General features: G+C 41.2%; 1 protein-coding gene and 1 long non-coding RNA gene across 2 annotated transcripts in view; one reads left to right on the plus strand and one right to left on the minus strand.

The window, feature by feature from the left end:
- LOC150022480 (aldehyde oxidase 2) overlaps positions 1 to 14,706 on the plus strand; it is a 74,045-nt gene extending 59,339 nt beyond the window's left edge. Inside the window, exons 34-36 of the mRNA XM_090282376.1 lie at positions 759 to 926; positions 8,074 to 8,150; positions 14,517 to 14,706. Of these exons, the coding sequence (XP_090138502.1) occupies positions 759 to 926; positions 8,074 to 8,127 (222 nt within the window). The 3' untranslated portion in view covers positions 8,128 to 8,150; positions 14,517 to 14,706. The remainder of the gene's footprint in view (positions 1 to 758; positions 927 to 8,073; positions 8,151 to 14,516) is intronic.
- LOC150022481 (uncharacterized) overlaps positions 1 to 26,412 on the minus strand; it is a 35,266-nt gene that overhangs the window by 8,015 nt on the left and 839 nt on the right. The window lies entirely within an intron of this gene.

The following is a 26,412-nucleotide window of genomic DNA, read 5'->3' on the forward strand; positions in this document are numbered from 1 at the left end:
CCAGCTCAGGAGTTCCAAATGGGGGCCACTGGCCAAATCTAGCCTACAGATGTGTTTTCTTTGTCCCTCACAGTGTTTTTTAAAGTCAGGGAATTTTACATGAAAAATACAAATCTCTAAATTTTCTCGAAAAATTGGATGATCTAATAATTTTGGCTGAATTTCTGGAAGGCAACAGTTAGCTAGAACTGAAGAACAGCTGCCTGCTTCAGACAGGACACAGGTATCTCTACTTCACCATAAACCCCACTAGTTCTTATTGACTTTCATCTTTTCACATCACTCATTTGTGTTACCTACTTCTTACAGGCAGTGGGCTCACATCCCATCTCCTGGTACCAAAATCTGTACTCTTTCTTCTAGACTACACTGCCTTTCCTGACCCTGGAGTCATAATGAGGCATTTCTCTCTTTGCTCATGAAACTGACCAGTCCAACCCACTGAATGTGTTTTTCTGAAAAGGGTCCCATACCCTCACTACACACACACACACACACACACACTCACTCCCTCTTTCACATAGAACAAAGACGTAACCCAAACAGGATTAAAGATATGGGAAAGTCATGTGATATTGGGATTTTTAAGTGCACTCAAGCTTTATTCAGTCAGTAAGTCAATCAACAAACATTTGTTGAGAACCTATGCTGTACTAAGGGTTGGGGATACAACAGTGAGCAAAACCTGGCCCCTGACTTCTAGTGACTTGTATGCAGTTCATTGTAGAAGCTTCTAAAACAAATGTGCTTTCTTGCAGGGCCTAGGGGAGTCTGGAGTGGCCCTGGGATCATCTGTATTTCTTGCCATCGCTGATGCTGTGGCCACAGCACGCAGAGAGAGAGACAGAGCCGAAGACTTCCTAGTGAAGAGCCCAGCAACTCCAGAGTGGGTTCGAATGGCCTGTGCAGATCGGTTCACAGAGATGGTATGGAATTATTGTTTATTTTCCTAATAGGTGATTTTTCTTTTTCCTGCTTCTCATACCTCTTAGGTAAATTTATAACCTAATCTGTGTCCAATCAAATTATAAGATAAAAGTTAAAATCAGTCATAATTCCACTAACCAGAAATCACCATAACACACATACACACCGTCAACCCATCTTCTTTTAAAATAAATTATTTATATACAAATACACAATCTTTTTTTAAAAGATTTTTATTCATTTCTAGAGGAAGGAAGAGGGAGGAAAACAGAGAGGGAGATAAACATCGATGTGTGGTTGCCTCTCGCATGCTCCCAACTAGGGAACCTAGCCCACAACTCAGGCATGTGCCCTGACTGGGAATCAAACCTGCAACCTTTTGGTTTGCAGGCCGGAGCTCAAACCGCTGAGCCACACCAGCCAGGGCCAGATACACAATCTTTACACTGCTCTAGATCTATCATCAGCCTGACCACCCTCCCTCCACCTATCTTTTAATTCATATATGTTCATATATAAAATATACCTTAGTTATATTCTCATTTTACAAAAATCGGGATATCCCTGACATAAGTACTTGAAAATATTTGAACAGTGTACATGGGAGTGACTCTGTGAGCCTTCACTCACAGGAAATTGGATTGAGAAGATCACTCAAAATGTTGTTGCTTAAACTCAAAAAGAAAACAACTGGCCAAACTCATTTTTCCCACAAACTCATAGTCTTTATTTATAGCCACTGGCATAAGTTTTGGAGACAAGGGCAGGGCAGAACATTTAACTTCTTAATAACAAGCCCCTGTTACTGAGGCTACTCAGACCGTGCTGAGTGACTGTTTATCCTTCCTACATATCCTGACCCGCAACATTCCTAACCACTCCACTGACCTCATATATATTCTCATCGTGCCCTTCAAATCCTTGAGGAGTCAGAGATTCAAGGGTTCCTCTGCGGCGGTCTCCGGACCCCCCTCCCGAACTCAGCTGGGCACCAGCAGAGGACAACCAGGAGCCAGCCGTGAGGGAAGCTCCCAGGGGAAGCCGCAGGAGGAAGTTCTGACTCCTGGTCTAACAAAGAGGTCCAGAAACACAAAATATAGATTCTTTGGCTACTTCCTATCACAGGAAATGGCAATATTCCATCCGTGTAGTTACGCAAACCAGAAACCTGGGAGTTGGCCTGACATTTCTCTCTTACTCTCAGCAGCCAGTCCTTCACCGTGCCCTGTTCATTTTAACCCCTAACAACTTCCTGCACCATGCTCTACCCTCCATTTCTAACCACTCTGTTATGCATTCGCTAAACAAACATTTGTTGAGTATCTAATAGGTGTCAGGCATTATTCTGGGTGCTGGGAATATGGCAGTGAATGGAAGAGTTATCTCTACTTACTCTCTAGACAACCTAAGTCCAACTACCATCTCTCTAGCCTGGGGTAGAGCAGCCTCCCAGTGGTCTCCCTAGACCCGCTGCAGCCAGAGATTTGTGATGTGACAAATATGTTCAGGTCACTCTAGCACATGCACAAGGTGAAAAGGTTCCCAATGCCCTTGGGTTAAAGATAAAACTTCGGAATTTGCCCTGCAAATTTAAGTATGGCAGGTCCCCAGCCACCTTGCCGCCACATGTGCCCCCCCCCCTTTCTCTCCCCACCCCAGACAAGTTGCCTTCTCTGTCTGTCCTTGTGTCAAGGACAGAGGCCTCTGCCATGCTCCTGACTCTGCTTGGAACCCTCTTCTTTCTTTTCCTCACCTGGCTAATCCTACTCACCTTTCATATTTGAATCATATTCAAGAAATTAATTTGATTCCTTTCCTTCTTGCATAGTTTGAGGTACCAAGAGCATAGTGGTGAACCAGACATAGGCCCAGGCTCTCAAGTAGTTTACAGTTGTTAACAGTGTAGCAGAGGAGAAAGAAACAATTACTGTTCATTGTAAGTGCTTGGCTGACTCTGGGTTCTCTCTGTGCATCAGTGGAACAAAATTTCTCTAACTAAGCCTTAACCTTTTCTTAAAGTCAAAGGAGACGTGGATGTGGCTTCAGCTTTGACCATCATCGTGTAATCATTCATTCATCTAACATTTATTGAGCCCCTTCCATGGGCCAGGTGCCACTGGGGATCTAAAGAAATAGTGAGCCAGTCAGTCTTTGCCCACATGGATCTTACATTTTATTGGGGAAACCAGACAGTAAATAAACAACATAATTTCAGGCGGTGGTACATACTGTGAAGCAAAACAGAAGAGAAGGGGGCTAGAATGCAATGGAGAAATTTATTGTAGATTATTTTTATATAGTTTATTGAGAAGTTTCTCTGGGTGTTCACATTTAAGCAGAGGCCTGACTGAAGTGAAAGAGTAAGCATAAAGCTGGCGATGGCGTGGTCAAGGCAGAGAGTAGCTAGTGCAAAGGCCCCGAGGCAGTTTCAGTGAGTGGTGTTGTCATGTTCTAGTACACAGACATCTGATCCTCTCATCTTCTCACTTGTCAGAACAAACTCTGTTTTTTTGACACCACCATTCAAACGCGAAATGCAAAGAATGTTAGTACCTATCCTTCTTTAAAATTTTTTTGTATGGTACAGTATTGTACAGCAGTGAGAATCATTACATATTTCAGTTTAAAAAACACGTTGTAGTTTGATCAAACGTAAATTCCAATACAGGCTCAGTTTCGTTCGAGATGCTTTAAGGAGACTGGTCAGTATGGGGAGCCAGGCTGTAGGAACTTCGGGAGGCCTACTGTGTGAATGAACATAATTTCTAAAGAGCTGAGGAACAGACCTGGGTCATGACAGAGGCTAGTGGCCAGGGAAGCTGTGGACGGGGAGAGCTGTCCAGGTTCCACTGTGCTGATCTGAAGATAAGCAGGGCAAGCACCAATTTCTGTTTCTTTTCTCTCTCAGCCAGGGAGAACAATGACAGCCTTTCTGTTACAGTTTTTCTACCAGAGAAGCAAGACCAGAGACTGAAAGAGAAGGTTATTATTTATTTTTGAGAGCTACTTAGCCCCACGCTACTTTAAATCCACTGAAACGACCTCAGGGGGCTGCCAGAGTGGGACGCCCCATCAAGCCAATTAGCAGCTTCAGTGTCTATCTCCTGGAAGCAAACACTGGATAACTTAGCTTAGAAACAAGGTTAGAAACGGGTGTCAGCTCACCCCACATGTTGAAGGGGGAGCTTTATCATGCTATCTCATAAGGAATCCTTGAAGCCCCAACAAATGGCTGTGTCATGTGTTAGACCGAGCCCTGGTTTTATAGTAAATTAATGGGGAAAGGCTTTTCAATCTAGACCAGTACTCAGTTCAAAATGGCCATTCCTGTCCTGCCCCCGTTATTCTATAACAGTGATTTTCAACCTTTTTTATCTCATGGCACACATACACTAATCCCTAAAATCTCTGCAGCACACCAAAAAAAAAAAATTTTTTTTTTGCCAATTTGAAAAAAAGACATAATTTTGATTCATTCACACCAACAGCTATTGTTGTGTTGGCTGTTGTCTTCTTCTTTTTTCTTTCTTTTTTTTTTTTTTTTATGACAATCTAAGGAAAAAGAAGTCAGTGCTCCAGGTATTAAAAATGCTCGCAGCACACCAGTGTGGCACCGCACGCCGGTTGAAAATAGCAGCTCTATGAGGTCGGCCCTCACATCCCCCCTCTGCAAACCCTCCTTCAGCCTCCTCTCCTACTCTCCTTCCACCCCCACGTCTCGTTTTCTCTGCCTGCCTCTTGCATTTCTAGATGCCCAGACTTCGTGAGAACTGGCAGCATCAACAGTGCCACCTGTTCAGTTCGGCAAAGGCAGCCCTTGCTACCAGATGCAGGGAGAGAGGCGTGTTAACATTTCTGGTGCTGCAGGCAGCCCGGCGTACCTACGCCCCTCTCAGCGGTGCGCAGCCTGGCATTTCTCTGAGCCCGGGGAGGTGTGCCGTCTGTCCTTTGAGACTGCCTTCCATTTCCTAAGGTTCTGGAACCTACTACCCCCACAACATGCAGAAACAGGCCGTCTCCTGACGGTTCTGCTGGAAGCGAAGCCACAGATCATTGGCAGGGCCTGAAAGCAGCGCAAACACGCCCCCAGTCACAGGGATTCTGTGACATGGGGCACAGATGCCGACCGCACGACTCGGGAGGCGGCGGCTCAGAGTGGCGGAGCCCACGGTGCCTTCGGTCCTCTGAGCGCTGAGCCTCCTTCCCGTCCCCATGAGAGGAGCGCGCAGGGGCACAAACACGCCTCCCCTTCTCCTCCTTTCCTCTCACAGTCTGGGAAGAGCTTGATCGGCGCTCTAAGATGCCGTGAAACTGGTTCCACGTTGAACATGCTTATCCCGGGACGCAGGGACTGCAGCTGTTCTCTTCCAGGCTTGGACACAGGCCTTTCTTACTACTGAAGGTGGATTATCGGATACTGTTACTGAATGTATGTTTTTGTACCTAAAGCTCTCCTACCTCGTCTCTGAAAGGTTACTCCTTTAGGTGGAAGAATCGGGAAGAGGAGAGATAGGGGAAGCACTAAAAAGGAAACAGGCAAAGCTGGAGGCATTGCTCAGATTAAGAGAGGGAATGAATGAGGCAGAACACAAAACAGGGAAAGGAGTAACAATGCCCTGCTCTAACTTAGTTAAGACATGGCCCTGGAGTCAGAGGGACTAGGTTGGAATCCCAGCTCTACCTTTCATGATTTATTTGCTTTTTCTGATCACTCCATTTCCTTATCTGTAAAATGAGGGGAGAGGTGTATGGAGAGAATAATTATTATTACTTTACAGGGTTGTGGTAATAATTATTATCACTTTACAAGGTTTAAATAAGATAACACATGGAAAGCATTTAGCAGTTGATTACATGTAGGAGGTGGTCAATATACATTAATGATGATGACAATAGAGTCAGAAGTTCCCCAAGAGCAGCTTCAGTTTCAGTGATTCGTGAGATGGATTTGCAGAAGTTAGAATGCTGTTATATTCATGGTTTGGTTTATTACAGTGAAAGGATACAGATTAAGGCAGACAGGACAGAGTCCAGGAGAGACCAGGTATAAGTTTCCAGGTGTCTTCTCCCAGTGGAATCACACAGACAGCATTTAATTCTCCCAGCAATAATGTGTGAGAAGACGCACAAAGTATCGCCAGCCAGGGAAGCTCACCTGAGTCTTGGCATTCAGGGTTCTTCTTAGGCATCAGTCACATAAGCATAGGTCACCTGCATAGCTGGCCTTAGCTACTCAGTGTTCAGCCCTTCCAGAGGTCAAAGGACGCCACAAGGCCCAAGGCCTCAGGTAAACAAAGACACTCTTATCAGGCAGGAAATTTCCGGGGCTTAGGTGTTATCTTCCAGGAGCTGGTCAAAGGCTAAGTTTTTCTTTAGAGTGTGCAGGGTTTGGACAACCCAGGCCTGCTGAATTAATCTTTTACTGCACAATAATGATGATGAAGATAATGATGAAGAATTCTGGATCAATGGCAACTCCTACTGCCATTAGACACCAATGAGACTGGACACAGACATATCTCAGAAGCTGAGATTTAACTAAAAGTGGAATCAGTCTTGACGGCCTCATGAATATATCGCCTTCATTATAGTTATCAAGAACCAACCAAGGAGCCCTGACTGGTGTGGCTCAATGGGTTGAGTGCTGTCCCACAAACCAAAAGGTTCAATTCCCAGTCAGGGCACGTGCCTAGGTTGCAGGCCAAGTTCCTGGTTGGGGGCGTGCAAGAGGCAACTGATCAATGGATGTTTCTCTCTCACACTGATGTTTCTCTCCCCTTCTTTCTCTCTCCCCTCTCTCTCCTATCCCCTCCCCTCTCTCTAAAAATAAATAAAGTGTTGCTGTTTTTTTTTAATTAAAAAGAAAAAAAGAAAGAACCAACCAGGGAGAAAAAGAAGGAGGAAGGAAGAGGTTGATGGCACCAGACAAAGGAAGAGATAAAGGGAATCACCAAAGGTTGAGGAAGAGCAGCTTAAGTCCCAGGGCTGGATCTCTGAAACCAAAAAGAGAAAGTTATATCCTCACATAAGCTGCTAGGGAGTAAATAAGACCCAGGAAGGCTGGGATAGCAAAGTAATGAGTTGATCTGAGTTCCAAAGTGGAAGGGTACTCCAGGAACCCCAGTCAGGTGAAAAAAAAAAAAAAAATAGCAAGCAGGTTTTGGAAGAGACTAAAAATTGCCATCACCTTTAGCAGAAGAGTTGACCTCAATCTACCTCAGACTAGACTGAGGAGCCCTGTCCAGTGTCCAGCCCAGCCCAGTGCTGGATACTCATAGCAGCAGCTAAGCCCAGAACCAGGGAAGTCCCTTTGAGAAGGGCCCTCCATTTACATTTCAATACAGATTAAGAACAAACAGTAAGAATAGAATTTGTAAAGATCCTGATAGGACTTGGGTGATTTTTCATTTTTTGTCTTCTTTTTGTGCTGTTGTTAAATAAATATTAGGAGAAAAGCTTTTTGGAATCTTCATAACTTTTCATTATTTATGGGAAGTTTGTGCTTTTAACACCTTCGTAACTAAAAGCCAACTCTTCAGACAAAAATAAAAATTACAACAGCAAAGACAAATAACGTAATTTCTGCTTTTTTGGCCAAACCTTATGGAAAGAATTTCCAGCAGAGGAAACAGGAATTGAGGACCAGAAGAATGCAGTATAAACCAGCCAAGGTCTTGGGGCTTGTAGTCCAGGATAGTGAAATGAGCCTGGGGTTTAACTAGCAAGAGTACTGGACAAAAGTCATTTGGCTAAAGGTGTAGACAGAGCTGTTCTCCAATCACTGCACGGGCCTATGGACCCCAACTCAGACAACTCTCAGCTTAAGCGCTTCCCTTTTCCATCCTCCCCAACCCCGCAAATGTTTTCATAGCCTATATCATTCTCTTTGAGATTCACATCTTGGAAGCAAAGAAGATAGGTAACTAATCAAGTGCCTTCTTACTTAGCAACGTGAAGTGTAGCAGAAATCACAACACCAGACCCCTTTCTTTTCAGAGTTATCACTGGAAAGGAAGGGTACAGTCCCATTTCCCAGGAAGATCCTGCCTCCTCCCATCAGAAAATGTTTCCCAAACCTACAGATTTGATATACTTTTCCTGGTGAAATATTGCAATGGTATTATGTGAATTTGCTTTCTTTCTTAGATCCCAAGAGATGACCCCAAGACATTTAAACCGTGGTCTATCCCTGTAGCATAACACTGCTGTCATTTCTTTAAAAGGTAAGATCAATAAGCTGAAAGATACCTGCTCAGAAAGAAAAAACAGATCAGCCAGTCCTTTGTGTTCTATGGAAATTTAGGATAGCACAAGTGTGTCAATCAAGTTTCATTTTTAAAGCTTATCCAATATTTTAATCCTTTAACACTAAACAAGCATGACCGGATACTGACAAAGGAAAGTCAGGGTGTTTTACTCAGCATAGCAGTTTTCCTTTTTATTTTAAAATAAAACTTAAAATGAGAATGCTGTGGGTTAAGATATTTTAAAGATCCTACTCCCTGATTTCTTTGAGAGTCACTTATGACTTAAGTGCAAAACACCACATTAAAGTCTATAGGGTACTGCCTTTATAATTAATTAGTGCTGGTTGAAAGAGTTGTCCAATTATAGTCATTGAGTTCAACTGCTATAATTTTGTACTGCTGCTTAACACAAAATGCAGAGCACTGCAGGCTTTGGAGAGTTGACCCTGAAACTGCCTGGGAAATATATGCTGATAAACATATTTTCATTGCTAGAAAATTAAACTGCTTTTCTGCACACTTCATGGGCACCATTAGAAAAATTGAAAGTGGACAGAACTACATCATAGATTCAGAGAAGCAACGTTTTTTTTTTTGTTTTTTTTTTTTTAAAAGTAAGCAAGTAACCTATTGTTCTTTTTTTTTTTTTTTTTTTGTAGGTTTTTTTTTTTTTAAGTATATTTTATTGATTATATTGTTACAATAGTTCCAATTTTTTTTCCCCTTTGCTCCCCTCCGCCCAGCACCCCCCTTCCCCAACAATCCCCTCTCCAAGTCCATGCCCATGGGTCGTACATACAAGCTCTCCCGCCTCACCCTTTCATATATTCTTCTTCTTCTTTTTTTAAAATTAATTAATTAATTAGTTAAATATTTTAACAATAAAAAATAACAATTCCTCCCTCTCAGACTTAAGACCCTTTACAATCTTATAAAGGACAATGGATGAAGGTCTCGAGCTCCTCTAGCTGCTTCAAGCTGGACATGGTCGTCGTCCTACCTACCCGTGGGTCAAGAAATCCCTAATAAGAGTGGGGATGTGGAGGGGAGGGTGGCCTTCCCACAAGGGGAAGGATCGTGCAGACTCCAGGTTGGTTGGCTGTCTCTGGACAACGGCATGCTTGGTTTGACAGGCTGGCATCCTTGTTGTATTCTGGGGGCAACAGGGTTAAAGGACATCATTTAATCCGTAACCACTAGATGACAAAAGACAGGTATTAATTTTTCAATGTCCCACATTAGGGAAAAGAAGGGCTTCTTTGGAGGAAGGTGTGCCAGGTACATCTCACCTGTCCAAAACCCTTTTGCCCATTATACTTATTTTGGACTGAGGGAAATATTTTAGGTTTCCCCCATCTCAGGCCTCTGGGCTTTTTCTGTCCAAGCCATTAGGATAGAAAAGAGAAACCAGTTTTAAAGTGAAGCCCACAGACCACCCCGTTCTTCACCAACCCAGCCACTTAGTTCAGCCAAACCATTGAGTCTCAGGAGGCAGCAATGCAGACAGGATTAAGTGAGGCCTATGCATACAGATAATCACTCAGGTAATGAGATTGTAGGCTTATGCCCTTTGAAAACAGAAAACACATGTTAATTTATGTAACATAACCCACATACAAGTCTCTAAATCTGTAGGACTGTCTTATCGGAAGGAAAATCCTTGTCCTTCTAATATTCACTGAACTTGCATTTCTATTCTTTATATTTTTATTCCCCCCCCACTAAAAAATTTTCTGTTTGTTTGTTTTTCCACTACAGTTGTCTCACTTTTTTTCCCCCTCTTGCTTCCCTGCACCCTGCCCCCCCCCCCACAGTCAGTCCCCACCCAGTTGTCCATGTCCATGGGTCATTCATACATGTTCTTTGACTAGACCCTTCCCCTTCTTACTCCTTCTCTCCCTCCCATCTCCCCCTTTGTTACTGTTAGTTTATTCCTTGTTTACATACCTCTGGTTCAATTTTGCTCATTTGTTTGTGTTGTTCATTAGTTTCCTGTAACAGGTGACAGCATAAGGTAATTTTCTTTTGTTGCCTGGCTTATTTCGCTAAGCATAATTCTCTCTAGTTCCAATCATGTTGTTGCAAATGGTAGAAGTTCCTTCTTTCTTTCAGTACTTATTCATTGTCATTTTCCCCCTTTGTACTCGTGTTCCTCTCTGTCTCTCTGTTTCTTCATCTTCTTAAAGCAGACCCTTTAGCATCTCTTGCAATGCTGGTTTGGTGGAGATGTATTCTTTTAGCCTTCTTTTGTCTTGGAAACTCCTTATTTCACCTTCCATTTTGAATGAAAGCCTTGCTGGGTAGAGTATTCTTGGTTGTAGGCCTTTGTTTTTCATTGCTTGGAATATTTTTTGCCATTCCCTTCTGGCTTGTAGTGTTTCTGCTGAGAAATCTGATGATAGCCTTATTGGAGCTCCCTTGTATGTTATTAGTTGTTTCTCTCTTGCTGCTTTTAGGATTCTCTCTTTGTCTTTGAATGTTGGCATTTTAATTATGATGTGTCTTGAAGTGGGCCTGTTGGGGTTCATCTTCATTGGGACCCTCTGTGCTTCCTGGACTTGCGTGACTCTTTCTCTCGTCATGTTAGGAAAGTTTTCTGTCATTAGTTTTTCAAAGAGGTTTTCTATCCCTTGCTCTTCTTCTTCTCCTTCTGGAATTCCTATGATACGGATATTATTACGTTTCATGTTGTCCTGCAGCTGTCTTAGAACCTCTTCAGTCTTGTTCAGTCTTTTTTCATTTTGTTGCATTGTCTGGGAGTTTTTGTGTAGGTTGTCCTCCAGCTCGCTGATCCGATCTTCTGCTTCCTCTAGCCTGCTTTTAATTCCTTCTACTGTGTTCTTCAATTCAGAGATCGTATTTTTCATTTCCTCCTGGCTCTTATTGATAGCTTCTATGTCCTTTTTCATGCTCACGTAATTTTCTGTGAGTTCCTTGTAGTTTTTCTGGAGTTCTTTGAAGTTTCCGCTGAGCTCATTCAGCTTCTCCATAATCCATGTTTTGAATTCCATATCTGATAGTTCGCTCCCCTCTATTTCATTTAGCACTCTTTCTGGGGATTCTACCTTTCCTTTTGATGGGAGGTTGTTTCTCTGTCTCCCCATTTTTTTGACTCCTATTGTTTGTTGGTGCTTCTTGGAATGATCTGCACTTCCTGGATCTGCCTCTGGTGGCGTCAGATCATGTACCAGTCTGGCCCTAGGCAGCCTGTTGGAGACTTCCAGGGATCTACTGCTGTTGTCTGTCTTCTTTGATTGTTAATCTATTCAATCTGTGATTAGCTGTCAGGCTTAAGGACTGTGGGTGTGGCAGCTTAATTCCTGTAGGCAGGGCTTTTGCTTCCCCTCAGGCTGACGCCACTTGGAGGGGAATGGTCTACCCGCAGTACTGGGGATGAGTCAGCACTGGGACCCAGTCAGCTGCTCCTCCAGTTCTCCCCTCAAAGCCACCGTGCCAAATTCTCCCCAAGTGTCTCCAGTCCTCTCTGCCTTCCCTCTGCTTGAGCCCAGGGTAAGTGGTGGCCAAAATATTTTCGTATGTGATCCACTTAAGAGCTCTTTTTCTCCTGCTGTTTCTCTCCGGCTAGCAAGAAAGCCTGTGGCTTTTCGCTTTTCACAGCTGATACTATTTTACTTTCCGCTCTGTCGCTGTAGGCTGGGAAGCCCAACTGGGGGTTTAGACCCTGCCCTTCTCAGGGGGAATCCCCGGCTGCTGAGCTGTTTCTCAGCCCCTTCAGCTGCCACCCGTGGGAGCCCAGCCAGCCCTTCCACGTCTCCGCACTCCCTACCGGTCACGTTGTGATGTAGCGGCCTTTTCTGTCTCTCCGTGGTTATAAGACTTCTCTCCAGCTGGTGTTCGGTTCGTTATTCCAGAAGCAACGTTTTTTAATCGAACTCTAATTTTCCAATTAAATGTCTAAAACAACCCACAAGTATTAACATATATGTTTAATTCCATTGTGCTTTGTCATATGAGAACGTGCATTGATGGTTTGTTAGATCAGACTAAAGAATTGATGAGATTTTTGCTTCTCCTTCAAAATAACAACAAAAACCAAAATAGGCAATGCTTAAAATTAATTTCAAGTCATTATAAAATAGTAACTTAAAACATACACCCAGGGATGGAGGGCAGCATATCTGAGTTCTTTAATTATTCTCTCTCTCTCTACCTCTTTCTTTGTAAGTATTAAACTTAACTGTGGATATGATGGTAAATTCACTCTAATTCCTATATGAACAAAGGTATGTGAAGCGCACGGCGTGTGCCTGACTCCAGTACTCACTAAAGGAGAACTACACACACACCCTCAGATGTGCTAAATACCAAATTTTAACAGAGACCATCAATGAATAAACTGAATTATCAAGTTTTTGTATAGACTTTTAAATAAAGACCATCCTTAAATTGCAAGACAAATTTAAACAATAAAACAAAAAGCCTCTTGCCACTTGTAACTATTTCTATGTGCAGAATTTTCTCTATATTGAGCAATCAAAACAAAATACAGATATAAATTGCATACTGAATCCTTAACTAACATCTTTTACCTGCGATATGTATGTGTGAAAATCCTTGATCTCATCCAGCTTATTATTTTATAAATGAAGACATGGAGGCCAAGAGAGAATAAATAACTACCTAAATGTATTTATTCTCATCCATAAAACTTACCAGTCCTATTTTTCAACTATTGTTCTTCTCACACACAAAGTTGAGGGATTTATGCACTTTTATAATTATTCTCTTTTCTTTTTTTCCAGGTACTTCAGTTTTTTACAAGTGAAAAGATGGTTTATTATTAATCCTAACTGGACTCCACACTTATATTCTTAATACTGTTGTGAAAAAAACAATGACACAAAATGTAGAAACATTATTCAAGTCTGATTACATTAACAAGCTGAATCATTATTTACAAATTATTAACTCAGAACTTCTAGCCTAGAGGCCACCAGACAAACCAATACAATAGAAACAGCAATCAAGTTTAATGCTAAGTTGATTCTGACAATAGCAAGTAAATATTGCTATAAAAGCAAATTTTCTTTTGTGTCCATCCAGTCTAACTGGACTGATAATACAATTTATAATGCAAGAAGGAAAGACACTTCTGAGTGAGTAAATAAATATGTAATTACTTTTCCCAGGAATGTGTCTGATTCAGTGGCCACAGGTAGGGACACCACTGAGTTCTACAAGATTTGTTTTTATTTTGTTTTTACTGTGGATTAGCGATGGGTCTGTGTATTTGTATTTGCCAGCAAAGGCGTGGGATTTTCCTCATGTAGATCATCTGTTCAACTTGATATTCTTTTGGAACTTGGAGGGCAAAAGCAATGTAAAATTGTTTTCAGTGTAGTATCACAAACCCTTTTATTTTGAAATTTGTTTATGAAAAACACCTGTTCTGGTATCGGAGTTTCAAAAATACTTCATTGCTCAATTTCCCATACATTGAAGTAGGTAACAGAGCAAAAAGGTTATAAATTGTAATCATCCCTATGTTATAGTTAAAAACATGCAGGATCCACCAAATTCCATTATGTAGTTTTAGAAGCCTTCAGAGAAGGAGAAACCAGCTTGACCAGAAAGTCGGGGAGTAAACTGACTCTCAGCCGGAATTCACATGATCAGGCTCACCAAGCCTTTGATTGCAGTGACGGCTGGAAGTAAAGGAAAGGTAGGCTGAGCTGAGAGCACTTGCTGATTGGTGAGAGAAGGTAAAGATTAGACATGCCACACAGCCTGGAGGCTGAAGGTCACAGGACACACTGAGCCCGTCTGATGGAAGGGACTGGGACACAGCTGTCCAGAGGCCCATTTACTGACTTTGGAAGCTCCACTAGGCCACAGGAGTCCAAGGGAGAAAAGAGGGCAGGAACACAAAGAGAAAGGAGGCAGGACCAGAGGGTCATTGACAGGGTAAAATTTATGCAAGATTTTTGAACACGTGAGCAGAAGATTTGGGAAACTTAGTGGGAGCAGCTAGGGTGAAATAAGTTGAGAGTAATAAAAAGATGTTTTAAAAAAATAATAACTTAAGTCCTGGCTTAAATTATTGGTCGGAGTGTCATCCCAATACACCAAGGTTGTAGGTTCCGAACCTGGTCAGGGCACATACAAGATTCAACCAATGAATGCATGAATAAGTGGAACAACAGACTGATGTTTCTTTCTCTCTCTCTCTCTCTCAAAAATCAATAAATAAAAAATTAATAATAATTTTTAAATGTTTTGGCTCTTGAGAAGAAAATCCTTAATTATGTAATCTAAATGATAAATTTGTTTTACCATCTGTATCATTTTAAATGATTGTGAATAGAATTTGTATTTTTTTAGCCCTGGCTGGTGTGGCTCAGTGGATTGAACATCAGCCTGAGAACCAAAGGGTCATCAGTTTGATTTCCAGTCAGGGCACATGCCTGGGTTGTGGGCCAGGTTCCTAATTAGGGACATGCAAGAGGCAACCACACATTGATGTTTCTCCTTCTCTTTCTCCCTCCCTTCCCCTCTCTCTAAAAATAAATAAATAAAGTCTTTGAAAAAAGAAAAAGGAATTTGTATTTTTTTTTAAATTGGTCTATTAGGGCTAAGGACGGCTACTGAGCACTTATTTTGCACTTATCATCATTGAGAACTATAAAACATTAAAAATAGAGGGATCTGAATAGAAGTTATTTGTGTGACTTGGTGCACTAAAATCTGGATGGCATGAGTATGAATAAAATACTTTTTTTTTAAAGACACAGTTGAAACCACATATCCTAAACCAGTTCTTTGGGCTCAATAAGCAGTGTTAAAGGATGAAAGATAAAACTTACTAAATTGTTTGAGTAAGTAATACATTCACATGGTTCAAAAATATGAAAACGTATACAGTGCAAGGACTTACTCTCAGACCATCTCCATCCAGCCAACTCTCACACAAGCACAGAGTGCAACCACTTTTATTAGCTGCTTTTTACTCTTCTTTTTTTTCCTTCAAGAATAGCTGGTTCCAGGATGCCCAGCCACTCTTGTCAAGATTAGAGCTATTCTCAGCTGGTCCCACACAGGGATGGGACACAAAGGCCAAATGTTGGGATGTTAGAGGAAGTCTAAGGAGACAGGACAAGGACCTGGCTCCTGTCCCTGTTACACCAGCTGGACCACTGAGCAAGATGCTCTTCCCTTTCTCTGGCTAGACAATCACAGCCCTTTCCCCACACCAGGAGTACCCTGGTGCCCAAAATAGTGAAGAACTGTTGACTCTTAATGTTCTCTTGGCTCTATGGAGCCTTCTATTTCTACCCCCAGTCTTGGGTGCACAGGAGGCATTTTACTCTTGCCTCCTGAGCCTGGATTCGCTGAGTGGGTTTTCTCACCTGTTAAGGAAAAACAACCTGCCCCCAGTTTCACCCTTGGAACAGTGGAAATTAACATTTGACAGGTCTCATATAATTTAGTGGATAAATAGCAAAAAAAGATACGCTTTCTGATTCAAGATGCCAAAAAGAAGTTAAAAAAAAAAAAAAGAAAAATTAGGCCAAAATAGTTGGAGACAGAAAATAAAGACATGTTCTCAGTCTCCCTGCACAACGTTGAATGAGTCGATATTAAGATATCACTGAATGCAAAACAAGTGATCTTTCCTAGGCTTGGCCACCACAGCAGGACAGATGCCCCCATTCTCTCTTAACTTCACAGTAGATGATGTCACCAGTTGTCTAACTGGTCTCGCTCCAAGCTATTCTGCACACAGCTGCCAGGATAATCTTTCTCAACATCTGTAATCCCTCACCCTCGCTGGGTAAAAGAGTAGCATTCAACTGAACAGTTTCTTCTTCCCAAAAAGCACCGTCCTATCATTTGTGTAGTAGTCACCTGTTGTTTTTATCTGCGTGGGGTCTTTTCCTTTGGGAAGTCACCTGCCCTTCATTCCATGTGTTCCAGGAGGACTGCTGGGAAAGGCATGGGATAAGCTTGGTCAGAGTCTCTCTCCTGAGACTTAGACTGTTGAGTAAGGCACACAAGGTCAAAAGGCCCCTGGGGCAGATGGCCTGGATGACCAGGCCATGGAGAGTAAGTCCACCAGCTCTGCTCCTGAGACCTTAGAGGTGGCCTGTCCCTATCCATGTCAAGTCCTGCTTCTTTAGCTCTGCCGTCAATTCTGTGACCGTCCCACTACTTTTCCAACCGTATTAGTTTCCTGTGACTGCCATAACAAATTACAACAAACTGGGTGGCTTGAATATTTATTGTCTCACAGTTCTGGAGGCTAGAAGTTCGGAATCAAGGTGCTGGCAGGACCATGGGTTCTAGGGAACAATCCTTCCTTGCCTCTTCTGAACTAATTAAAACTAACCCCATCACTCCTCTGGTTGTGCTTGTAAACAGGATCTTGAAGCAGCCTATCACCTTATATACTCGTATATCCATGAAGCTTTGGCATTGTCTGAAGAGGGAAATGACAGGAAGAATTTCTTGTCTGAAACCGAAATGACTGAGAATGGCTCAGAGATACCCTCCACTATGCAGGATGCCGAAGACCTGACTGCCCACCTGGCTACAGATGCGTTGTGGCCTGGCCCAGGCCCACTGTGTAGCTCATGATGCACATGTCACCAGGGGGTGCTGAGTGGCAGGCTTGATGCCAAAGTTCCGGCTTCCACATAAAAGAATAAGCCATTTTCTATGCATGGCATCCATACAAAGGTAATGTGAATTAAGTAAGAGCATCTTTTTATTTAGATTTTGAACTTTAAAAATATTGGTAAAACAAAGCATTTGGAGGAATTTGAATTTTTAATCAACAAAGTGAACATTAGCAAGCATTTATTCCATTTGTAGTTTTTCAATGACATGAGATTTATATTAAAATATTTTAATAATTTTTTCTCTTTGAAGTAACGAAGACACTAATCATTGGGTTTAGGGTCCACTCTAATCCAGTATGACCTCATTTTAACTAATATCTGCAGAAACCCTATTTCCACAGTCACATTCTGAGGTTCCAAATTCATGAAGACATGAATTTGAGGAGACACTATTCAACCCACTATGCCAATAAACCTTCTTTCTGAGCTGACAGATACAATGGGTGGAAGTGACCCATTGTACCTGGTTTTTCTATCACACCACCTATTTACCTACATATGTATCCTCCCAGGACTATATTTTATTCATCCTTTACTACAGGGTGTATCTCAAACTGATACTTATACTAGTTTGACTACGAAGAGCAAACTAATATCCTCTATTCAAACAGAAAGTATTTGTGAAACCTACGCTGTAAAACTCAGATACCCATGAGCTACAAGATCTAAGAAGTTTTTTGTTTTTTTTTTTTAAAGAAGAAGCTATAGTTCTTTGGCAAAGAAATCAGGCTTCATAATGTTATTGGGTTTTAATCTGTTGGAGTCTCTATTTATTTCACTTGTACATGTTAAGAAAAAATTTCTAAAACTTGAAAATAAGAGGAAAAACATGTGGGCTATTTTAATGTTGTACTCCAGCACTAATAAAACCATTAAAGAGTAATCTGATACTCTAAGGCTGCCCTGTCCAATATGGTGGCCACTAGCCACATGTGGCTATTTAAATTTAAATTTAATTAATTTAAAAATTCAGTTCCCTAATTGCCTAGCCACCTTTCACGTACTCAATAGCTACATGTGGCCAGTGGGTACAATATTAAATAGCATAATGGAGACCATATCCATCATCCCAGAAAGTTATATTGGACCATACTGACAGTACTGCTCTAGGGAAATGTAACTATGTATTTACTAGTTATTAGGGTTCAGATTCTGAAAAGTTAGGTCTTAAGCTAGGCAGTCTCTGGAAGCTGGAAAAGGAAAGGAAAAGGAAATGAAATGGATTTGCCCCTAGAGTCTCCTAAAGGAACATGACCTGCTTACACTTTGATTTTAGCCCAGAACTCTTTGGTTTTAGCCTAATAAGACCCATTTTGGACATCTGACCTCCAGAACTGTATAATACTAAACCTGTATTGTTTTAGGCCACCAAGTCTGTGGTAATTTGTTATGGCAGCAATAGAAAACTGACACAGGTGTTCACTTGTAGAACAATGACAGATTACAAATGATTTCTATGTACTTGAAAAAATAACCCCAAAGGTTTCAGGTTTTTTTGTCCTGTAGGGCATTAACAAGTTTTGTCTTGGCTTTTAGATTTTTTTTTTTTCCTAACTGCAATCTTATTCTGACATTCTTTTTCCATATCAGTTTCTTTATATCTTCCTTTGAACTTATGTTATCATCTTCGCTCGCTCATTGACTATATCTTTGACCTTGTTTAGTATATATTGTATAAGAGTCATGGTTTAGTATTTTTAAAGTTAGATACTGAAAGGCAGCTAGCAAGAAAAAAACCAACAGACACAAGATATGGAGTTTTGTTTTGTTTTTTATGGCAGAAGAGCCTACACAATAAACATAATTATTTACAATTTAAATGAATAAATTTCATATCCTAGAACAAATATAATTTATTCACTAAATGTAACCACTAGATGATTACATTCCAGGAGAAGATATAAGGAAATTTGTTTAACTTTGAGCAAACAGCCCAATGTAAGTAATATTAAACATATAACTGAGGGCAAACTTCTTCCTTTTTATGGAAAATATAAAAAGAGCAGAGCCTTTGCCAATTTAACTAAGACCTTTTCCTACCTGCTTGGTCTCTTTGTTCCTTGTACTCAAGAAATCGCTGGAATATAAATGTTCTCCAAAGCTTATTCAAACTTATAGTACATTGAAAAGGTAAAGTACTTGATTTTTTTCTTCCCCAGGCCTTTCAAACATAATTGTGACAATAGTTTATTTATATTTTTAACCAAAGACTAGACGAATCACAGTTTAGGAGCTTATTATTTCAACTTTCACATCCTATTCTCAAGTTGCTCACATCCATGAACATTGAGGAGATACAATATATGTGCATAATAAAAAGAAGCCTTTTTACCTGTGTTCTAAAAGTTCTCCATGGAACTTATGTATTTAAAAATGTGAGTTGAATACAAAGTAATAGATATAGAGAACTGATGGAGAACTTCACATCAGGGTTTCCTATAATGAGTCACCTAGCACCGAGAACCTGTATTGTGGGCCAGCCTTATTGTACAATGTCTTCTGAGGCTAGAGCCATAAGCGCGAGAGTATATGATCCTGCAGATCCCTCAGTGAGGATGAAAGAACTGACTCAGAGACGAATTATCTGAGGAAAGAGAAGGGTGAGTGTCTCTCATAGAAAATCATTCATCACTTTTTTCTCAGTCAGGGTTTTTATTGAGTTTGCTATGTGCAGAAATGCAGAGGGTAAGCAAGCAGACCTCCCCTAAATGGTTGGGAGTACTGTACCAACAAAGGGAAACATAAATCAGCATTGGGAGACAGGTAGCAAGACTGTGAGACACCAAGCATATCACAGAAGTCCAGATGTCTCTTTTTTCTTAAACATTTTGTTTTCACATTCTACTGATAGGAATTTGAGTCTACACAGAGCAGAGCCAGCTTCATGAACTTCAAAGAGTACATTGCATTCCTATTCTACTTCTAAAACCCTCTGGAGTGTGGGACCGACAGTATGGTATGTGGAGCACGTTTGCCAGCCAGTTAAGATTTAAAGGCCCATATTTCAGTCCTGGTTCCACACAGCAGCTACAGTCCTCCGTATCATACATACCAGTCTCCCACACTTAAGTACTGGCCAGATTATGAAAAATAAAGCTATATTTTAAAAGAAAACTTTTTTCCCCTGAAATACCTGAGAAATTCTCCAAGATAGTTTTAATACTGCATTTTGAGAGCCGAACCTGAAATGCATCATGAGAAGAAGGTTCTACTTTTTCTCATCAGGTAAGTTTACTTAACGATAGTTCATGGCTCTCTCTTGAAAGAATAATAATCAGCAAATCCTGTCTCCAAAAATACTAGAGAATTGGGTAAAATTGTCGCAAGCTACCATTTCAGGACTCTAGAAGTCAACCACAACAACAAAGAGAGAAGATCAGAGTGGAAATCAATGAAATAAAAAAAACAAAACAAAACAAAACAAAACAAAAATAGAAAAAAAACTAAAGAAATCAAAACATTTTGTTTCTGTGAAAAAAATCAACAAAACCAATAAACCTTTAGCTATACTGATCAAGAAAAAAAGAACACAAATTACCAAAACCAGGAACAAAAGAAGGAACATAACTAACAACTTTATAGATATTAAGGGATTATAAAAGAATACTATAAACAACTTTATGCCAACAAATTAGACAACTTAGATGAAATGGCAAATTTCTAGAAAGATACAAATTACCAAACCTGACTCAAAAGAAACTGAAAACCTGAACAGATTATAAGTACTTGAATTATTAACTGAAAATCTCCCCACAAAGGAAAGCCCAGGACCAAATGACTTCACTGAAGAATTCCTTAAACTATTTCAAAAAGAAATAATATCAGTCTTACACAAATGTTATAAAGACTGCCAAGACTAGTTAAGAAAATATTTTCATTCATAAAATCAATCTTAATTTGAAGTAGAAAAGCCAATCTGGCCTATCAATGATGAAAAAAATCTCAAAATACTATTATCATAACACATTGTCTTGAATGTTGCCATTATTTTACCAAAAACATTATTTACATACTGGAGTTTGCAAGGGCTACAAATTACAGAATTCTTAACTGAGCCTTGAAGTCTTAATAACAAAGTCTTGCATAACACTAACAAAGATAAATAAGATCTTGGTCTCAAGACAGTATATTATAATGGTGAAATCAGACTGCTTGGGTTTAAATTAAGCTCTTCCATTTACTGCCTCTACGACTTTGGGTAAGTTACCTGACCTCTCTATGCTTTAGTTTACCTATCTATAAAATGGGGCTCGTAATAGTTTTGACATAAGAAACCTCCAAACCTGCAGAGAATATATAGAAGAGTTTATTTGAGCCCAAATTGATGGCAATTTCTGGGAAGCAAGATCTCAAATGCTCCACAGGATGACAGTTCTGTAGTTTATTTTATGCGCTTGGAATTGAGGGAACATAAGGAAGTTTACACTAAGAGAGAAAGCAAGGCAGGGATTGGATAACAAGAAAGTTAACAAGATTATGTGCTTTCTTGAGGGTGGTTAGTTTATTTCAAAGGTGTGTAAAGCTAGATGCACAAGAACAATGAACAGGGCCTCCTTAAGGCAAAGATAAACCTTTTACTAAAAGTTATATGCTTTAGCTGTGACTACCTATCATGACCTTCCCACTTAGGAATTTAAGATCATATGACCCGGTGAGGTTATTTTTTGTAGGAACCCTTTTTGTCCACAATAGTTTCTAGATCATAGGGTAGTTTTGAGGAATAAGATTAATATAATAAAGTGCTTAGAAGAATGCATGATGCATGTACCTGCTATATATAAAAATAGCTAATATTTTTATTAGTGAAACATGGTTATCTTCAACAGACTTAAGAAGTGAGAAAGAACTGTTTGGGAGAGGAGTAATACTGTAAATAGTACTAAATGTTTTTAGTTTTTGGCGTTCAGTGGAGATACCAGATAGTGTGGACTGGTGTTGTAGATGGAGACGGGGTCCAAGCTCTTGTTGGTCACAAAGAAAGAACCGAACAAACTACACAAACAGAGTTAAGTGAAGCAAGTGAAATTTATTAGGAAAAGTATATGTCCCAAGATATAAGAGTAGGCCACCTCTGACCAGAGAATGGCTCCCTTTCACTGAAAGGATGCAGGCTTCATTGTGTCTCCTAATTCTCCTTGATTGCCCACAGAGAGGAAACCACAATGCTAATTTGGGATAATGAGGCAGAGGTACAACTGAAGCTCTGGTGTGCAAGTGTGGCTCCTTGCCAGGTGCCACAAGAGGATTCTCAGAAATCAGGAGGCTGACTGACAACAGCTGGAGTGTCTCAGGACTTCCTTATTCCTATTCTATCTCCTGCTGTTACTGAGCAAAGCAGGGCACCTTCACATGGCACTTTGGTGTATGACCTAAAAATTAGTGTTGAGAAAAACAGGTCTTTATTTACAATATTCCAATCTGGGTGGAGGAGGTGGGGGGCAGGGCTGGGAACACTTCAGCTTGGAGTCCTGTTCTCCCACGAGACGCAGCACTTCCCTTGCTCCCCAAAAGAAGCCAAAACCAAGCTCAATAATTCCCAATTCCTTATCTGCCAGCTCTCTCCTTCAGGATGGGTACGTTGTCATCAGCCTCCATATAATAGTTTAGGAGAGCATGTGCTGTGTTACACTGGATCACGGTGAAGTTCATATGTTCCGAGTTCCAAAGGTCCAGATGGAGTCCAGGACTACAAGACAAGTCCATGGTTGCTTCGGAGTCAGCTGGAGCAGGAACAATCAAAACAGCAGCATGCCTGCTTTCCTACTAGCCCAGGCCACATGGTGGAATCCTCACTACAAACTGTCTAGCTGCTTCTCCTGTACAGGCAGCATGGCTAAATCCCCTTTTGGCTCACAGCTCTTTCCTCATGGCTACTCCTCCTGTTCTCTTCCACACTCACACTGCCCACATGGCCCTCTCCCATGGTGGACCAGCTCTCCTACAATGCTGCCTGCCTGCTATATCATGGCTCTCTTCCTACACACCAGACCTCCTAGCCAACTCCCGTCTACACCCTTTCAGACTGTGTGGCTTCTCCCTTTTATCTCTATTTTATTTTATTTAAGTATGCTTTTAGATTACACTGTTACAGTTGTCCCAATTTTTCCCCTTTGCCCCCCTCTGCCAGTACCCCATTCCCTCCAGCAATCCTACCCCCCTTAGTTCCTGTCCATGGGTTGTGCATGTAAGTTCTTTGGCTTCACCCTTTCCTATACTATTCTTAACACCCCACTATTTTGTACATACCAATTATGCTTCTTGATCCCTGCACCATCCCCCCCCACCACCAGCTGATAACCCTCCAAATGATTCCCATACCTATGATTCTGTTCCTATTCTGACTTTCTGCTTGGTTTGTTTCTGTTTTTTAGAATCTGTTGTTGATAGTTGTGAGTTTTTTGTCATTTTAATGTTCATATTTTTTATCTTCTCCTTTCTCTTAAATAAGTCCCTTTAACGTTTCATATAATAATGGCTTGGTAATGATAAATTCCCTTAGCTTTACCTTGTCTGAAAAGCACTTTATCTGCCCTTCCATTCCATTTAGAATGGAAGGGCAGATAAAGTGATCTTGGTTGTAGATCCTTGCTTTGCATCACTTTGAATACTTCTTGCCAGTCACTTTTGCCTGCAGTTTCTTTTGAGAAATCAGCCGATAGTCTTATAGGAACCACTTTGTAGATAACTCTCTTCTTATCCCTTACTGCTTTTAAGATTCTCCCTTTAGCTTTAATTGTTGGCATTTTAATTATGATGTGTCTTGGTGTGTTCCTCTTTGAGTCTAGCTTGTTTGGGACTCTCTGTGCTTCCTGGACTTATATGTCTATTTCCTTCACCAAATTTGAGAAGTTTTCCTTCATTATTTTTTCACATAATTTTTCAATTTCTTGCTCTTCCTCTTCTCCTCTGGCACCCCTATGATTTGAATGTTTGTACATTTAAAGTTGCCCCAAAGGTTCTAAGCCTCTCCTTTTTTTTTTTCAATTCTTGTTTCCTCATTCTGCACTAGTTGACTGTTTATTTCTTCTTAATGTTCCAAATAGTTTATTTGAACCCCAGCTTCCTTCCCTTCACCATTAGTTTCATGTGGATTTTCCTTCTTTTCACTTAGCATAGCCTTCAGTTCTTCCCTTATGCATTTGCCATACTCAAGCATATCTGTCACATCTGTGAGCATCTTTATCACCAGTGTTTTGAACTCTGCATCTGTTAGGTTGGCTATCTTCTCGTCACTTAGTTCTCCCACTGAAACCTTGACCCTTTCCCTCTTTTGGGCCATACTTCTCTGTCTCCTCATCTTGACAGGCTCCTGTGTTTGTCTGCCTCTGTGTCTTAGGTAGTGTTGTTGCACCTGTTACATTGTAAGGGGCGGAGCCTTAAGTATCAGTCAGTGTGGGGCAAACCCGTTTCACCACATTGTGGCACTGTATGTGGGGGAGGGGTCTGGGAGGGAACAATGCCACTTGCTTAGCACTTGTCCCTTTTCCCAGGCACTTCACCTGCTTCCTGTATGGTACTGGTGCCCCTCTAGCTGTTGCGCTGGTTGTAGTTCCCAGAGTGGGTGGGTTTGTGGACATTCTAGGACCGTGGGGGCCTCTAAACAAACAGACTCTGCTGAGTGACTGGCAGTTTCTTCTGCTGCCCCAGCCCTCACTGGTTTTCACAATCAGAAGCAATGAGATTTTACTTTCCCTGGTGCTAGAACTGTGAGCCACGTGGTCTGGTCTGGGATTGTTCTCCAGGTGTTCCTATTTTTATAATGTGTGACAGCTCTTTCATCTGGCCAGCCACAGCCCCACAGCCACTGCCTTGCTGCCACAGCTGCTGCCACCACCACTGCTGCCACACCATGTTCTCTCTGCCCCGGCTCTGGCCCCTCCTACCTGTCTCGATGAGTATTACTTCTTTATATCTTTGTTGGACTTCCATGCAGTTCAATTTTCTTATAGTTCTGGTTGTTTTTAGTTTTGAGGTTGCTATAATCTTTCTTATGTTTGTTGAAGGAGACAAAGCATGTCTGCCTACCTCTCACTTATTTTAAATGCTGTCCCAGAGCACCATACGTCATTGTTATGAAAAGTATCTTAAGCCTGTCGGCAGCCCTTTTGCTCTGGACTGCAGCACAGCTATTATCTAGTTATCAAATCGCCTAGATATGCAAAGTACCTTAAAAGCTGTATTATCTCCTTCTCTCATCCCCAAAACTATGAGCTGTGGGGACACCTACCCCACTCTGTTACATTGCTTCATCAGGGCTCTGGGGAAAAGGCTTCCCTGTGCTCCTCACCTCCATCTCATCTCCCACTAGACTGTCACACTAGCCTCTTGGTTCCTTTAACAGGTCAGGCCCTTCACACTGCTGTTTGCTCAGCCTGGAAGGGCACAGAGTCTGGACTCAATAAATATTTAACAATTCAGTAAATGAATGTGGTATTCTTTTAAGTGGAAATAAAAGCTAAATCCCTGGGAACGTAAGAGGCTGCCATGTGGGGTGGGTAGTCATGCACAGGTCTATAATTCCTTGAGTAAAAGGTTAGGCCAGCCCTATCTATTATTCTTCCACATCTAGGTTAACACATTTTTGAAATTCGAGAAGCAATTCTCTTCTCCAGACCCCTCAAAGAAGTAATCACCCTCAAGAAAGCATATACTCTTGTTAACCCTCCAGTAATCCAATCCCCACTTTACATTCTCTCACTTTCACATAATCTTCCTTCATTCCCTCCATCATGCCAAATGTATAAAAGAAACTTCAAAACTGTCATTCTCTAGAGAACTTGAGATTTTGCTTCCCAACATATGTTGTCAGTTTGGCTCACATAAACCCTTATAAAAATTCTCTATAAATCTGGACATTTCTTAAGTCAACACTTGTAAGAAAGCATGACAAGAGAGAAAGGTACAAAAAAGAGGAGCCAACAAGGAGTAGTGGGAAAGGTAACAAGGACCTTTGGAGTAAAGTTTTAAGGAGACAGGTAACGTCTTAAATGCTCAGAGGAAGCCAAGAGGGTGAGTACTGAGAGAATTACTGGATTTGGCAACAATTTCAGTTAGGAATGCTGAGAAAGTCATTTTCCCTGAAGTTGGGAGGAACAGGGGTGGGGTGGGGTAGGGAGAGGGTAGTTAAGGAAAACAAGTTAATTTATATAGACTAATTTACCAAAATGTTTGATAAAGAAGAGGAACAAGATCCAGGGAAAGTGATTTTAGGGACAAACCCTGTTTGGGGAGTTTCTCTGGTAGGAGGAAAGTAAGGAAACAATAGAGAGGCAAACTAAGGTACAAAGAGGGAATAAAAACATGAGGCTAGGTTCCAGAGACACTGTTCATTTGTTTGTACTGTATTATAATGTCCACAGTGCTCTTCATGCACATTATCTTATCGCCCCCCCACCCCAGTTCTCTGATGGATACAGCCTCCTACCCTGTGGTTCTCAAAAGCGTGGTCTCTAGATCAGCAGCATCAGCATCACCAGGAACTAGTTAGAAATGCATATTCTTGAGTCCTATACCAGATCTTCATAATCTGAGGGTGAGGGGGAGCAATCTGTATTTTTAAAAGTCCTCCAGAGGATTTGGACACTCTCCAAGTCCGCACA

The sequence above is a fragment of the Furipterus horrens genome, unplaced genomic scaffold (genome assembly GCF_987537825.1).
Source record: "Furipterus horrens unplaced genomic scaffold, mFurHor1.1.pri manual_scaffold_1, whole genome shotgun sequence".
NCBI lineage: Eukaryota > Metazoa > Chordata > Mammalia > Chiroptera > Furipteridae > Furipterus > Furipterus horrens.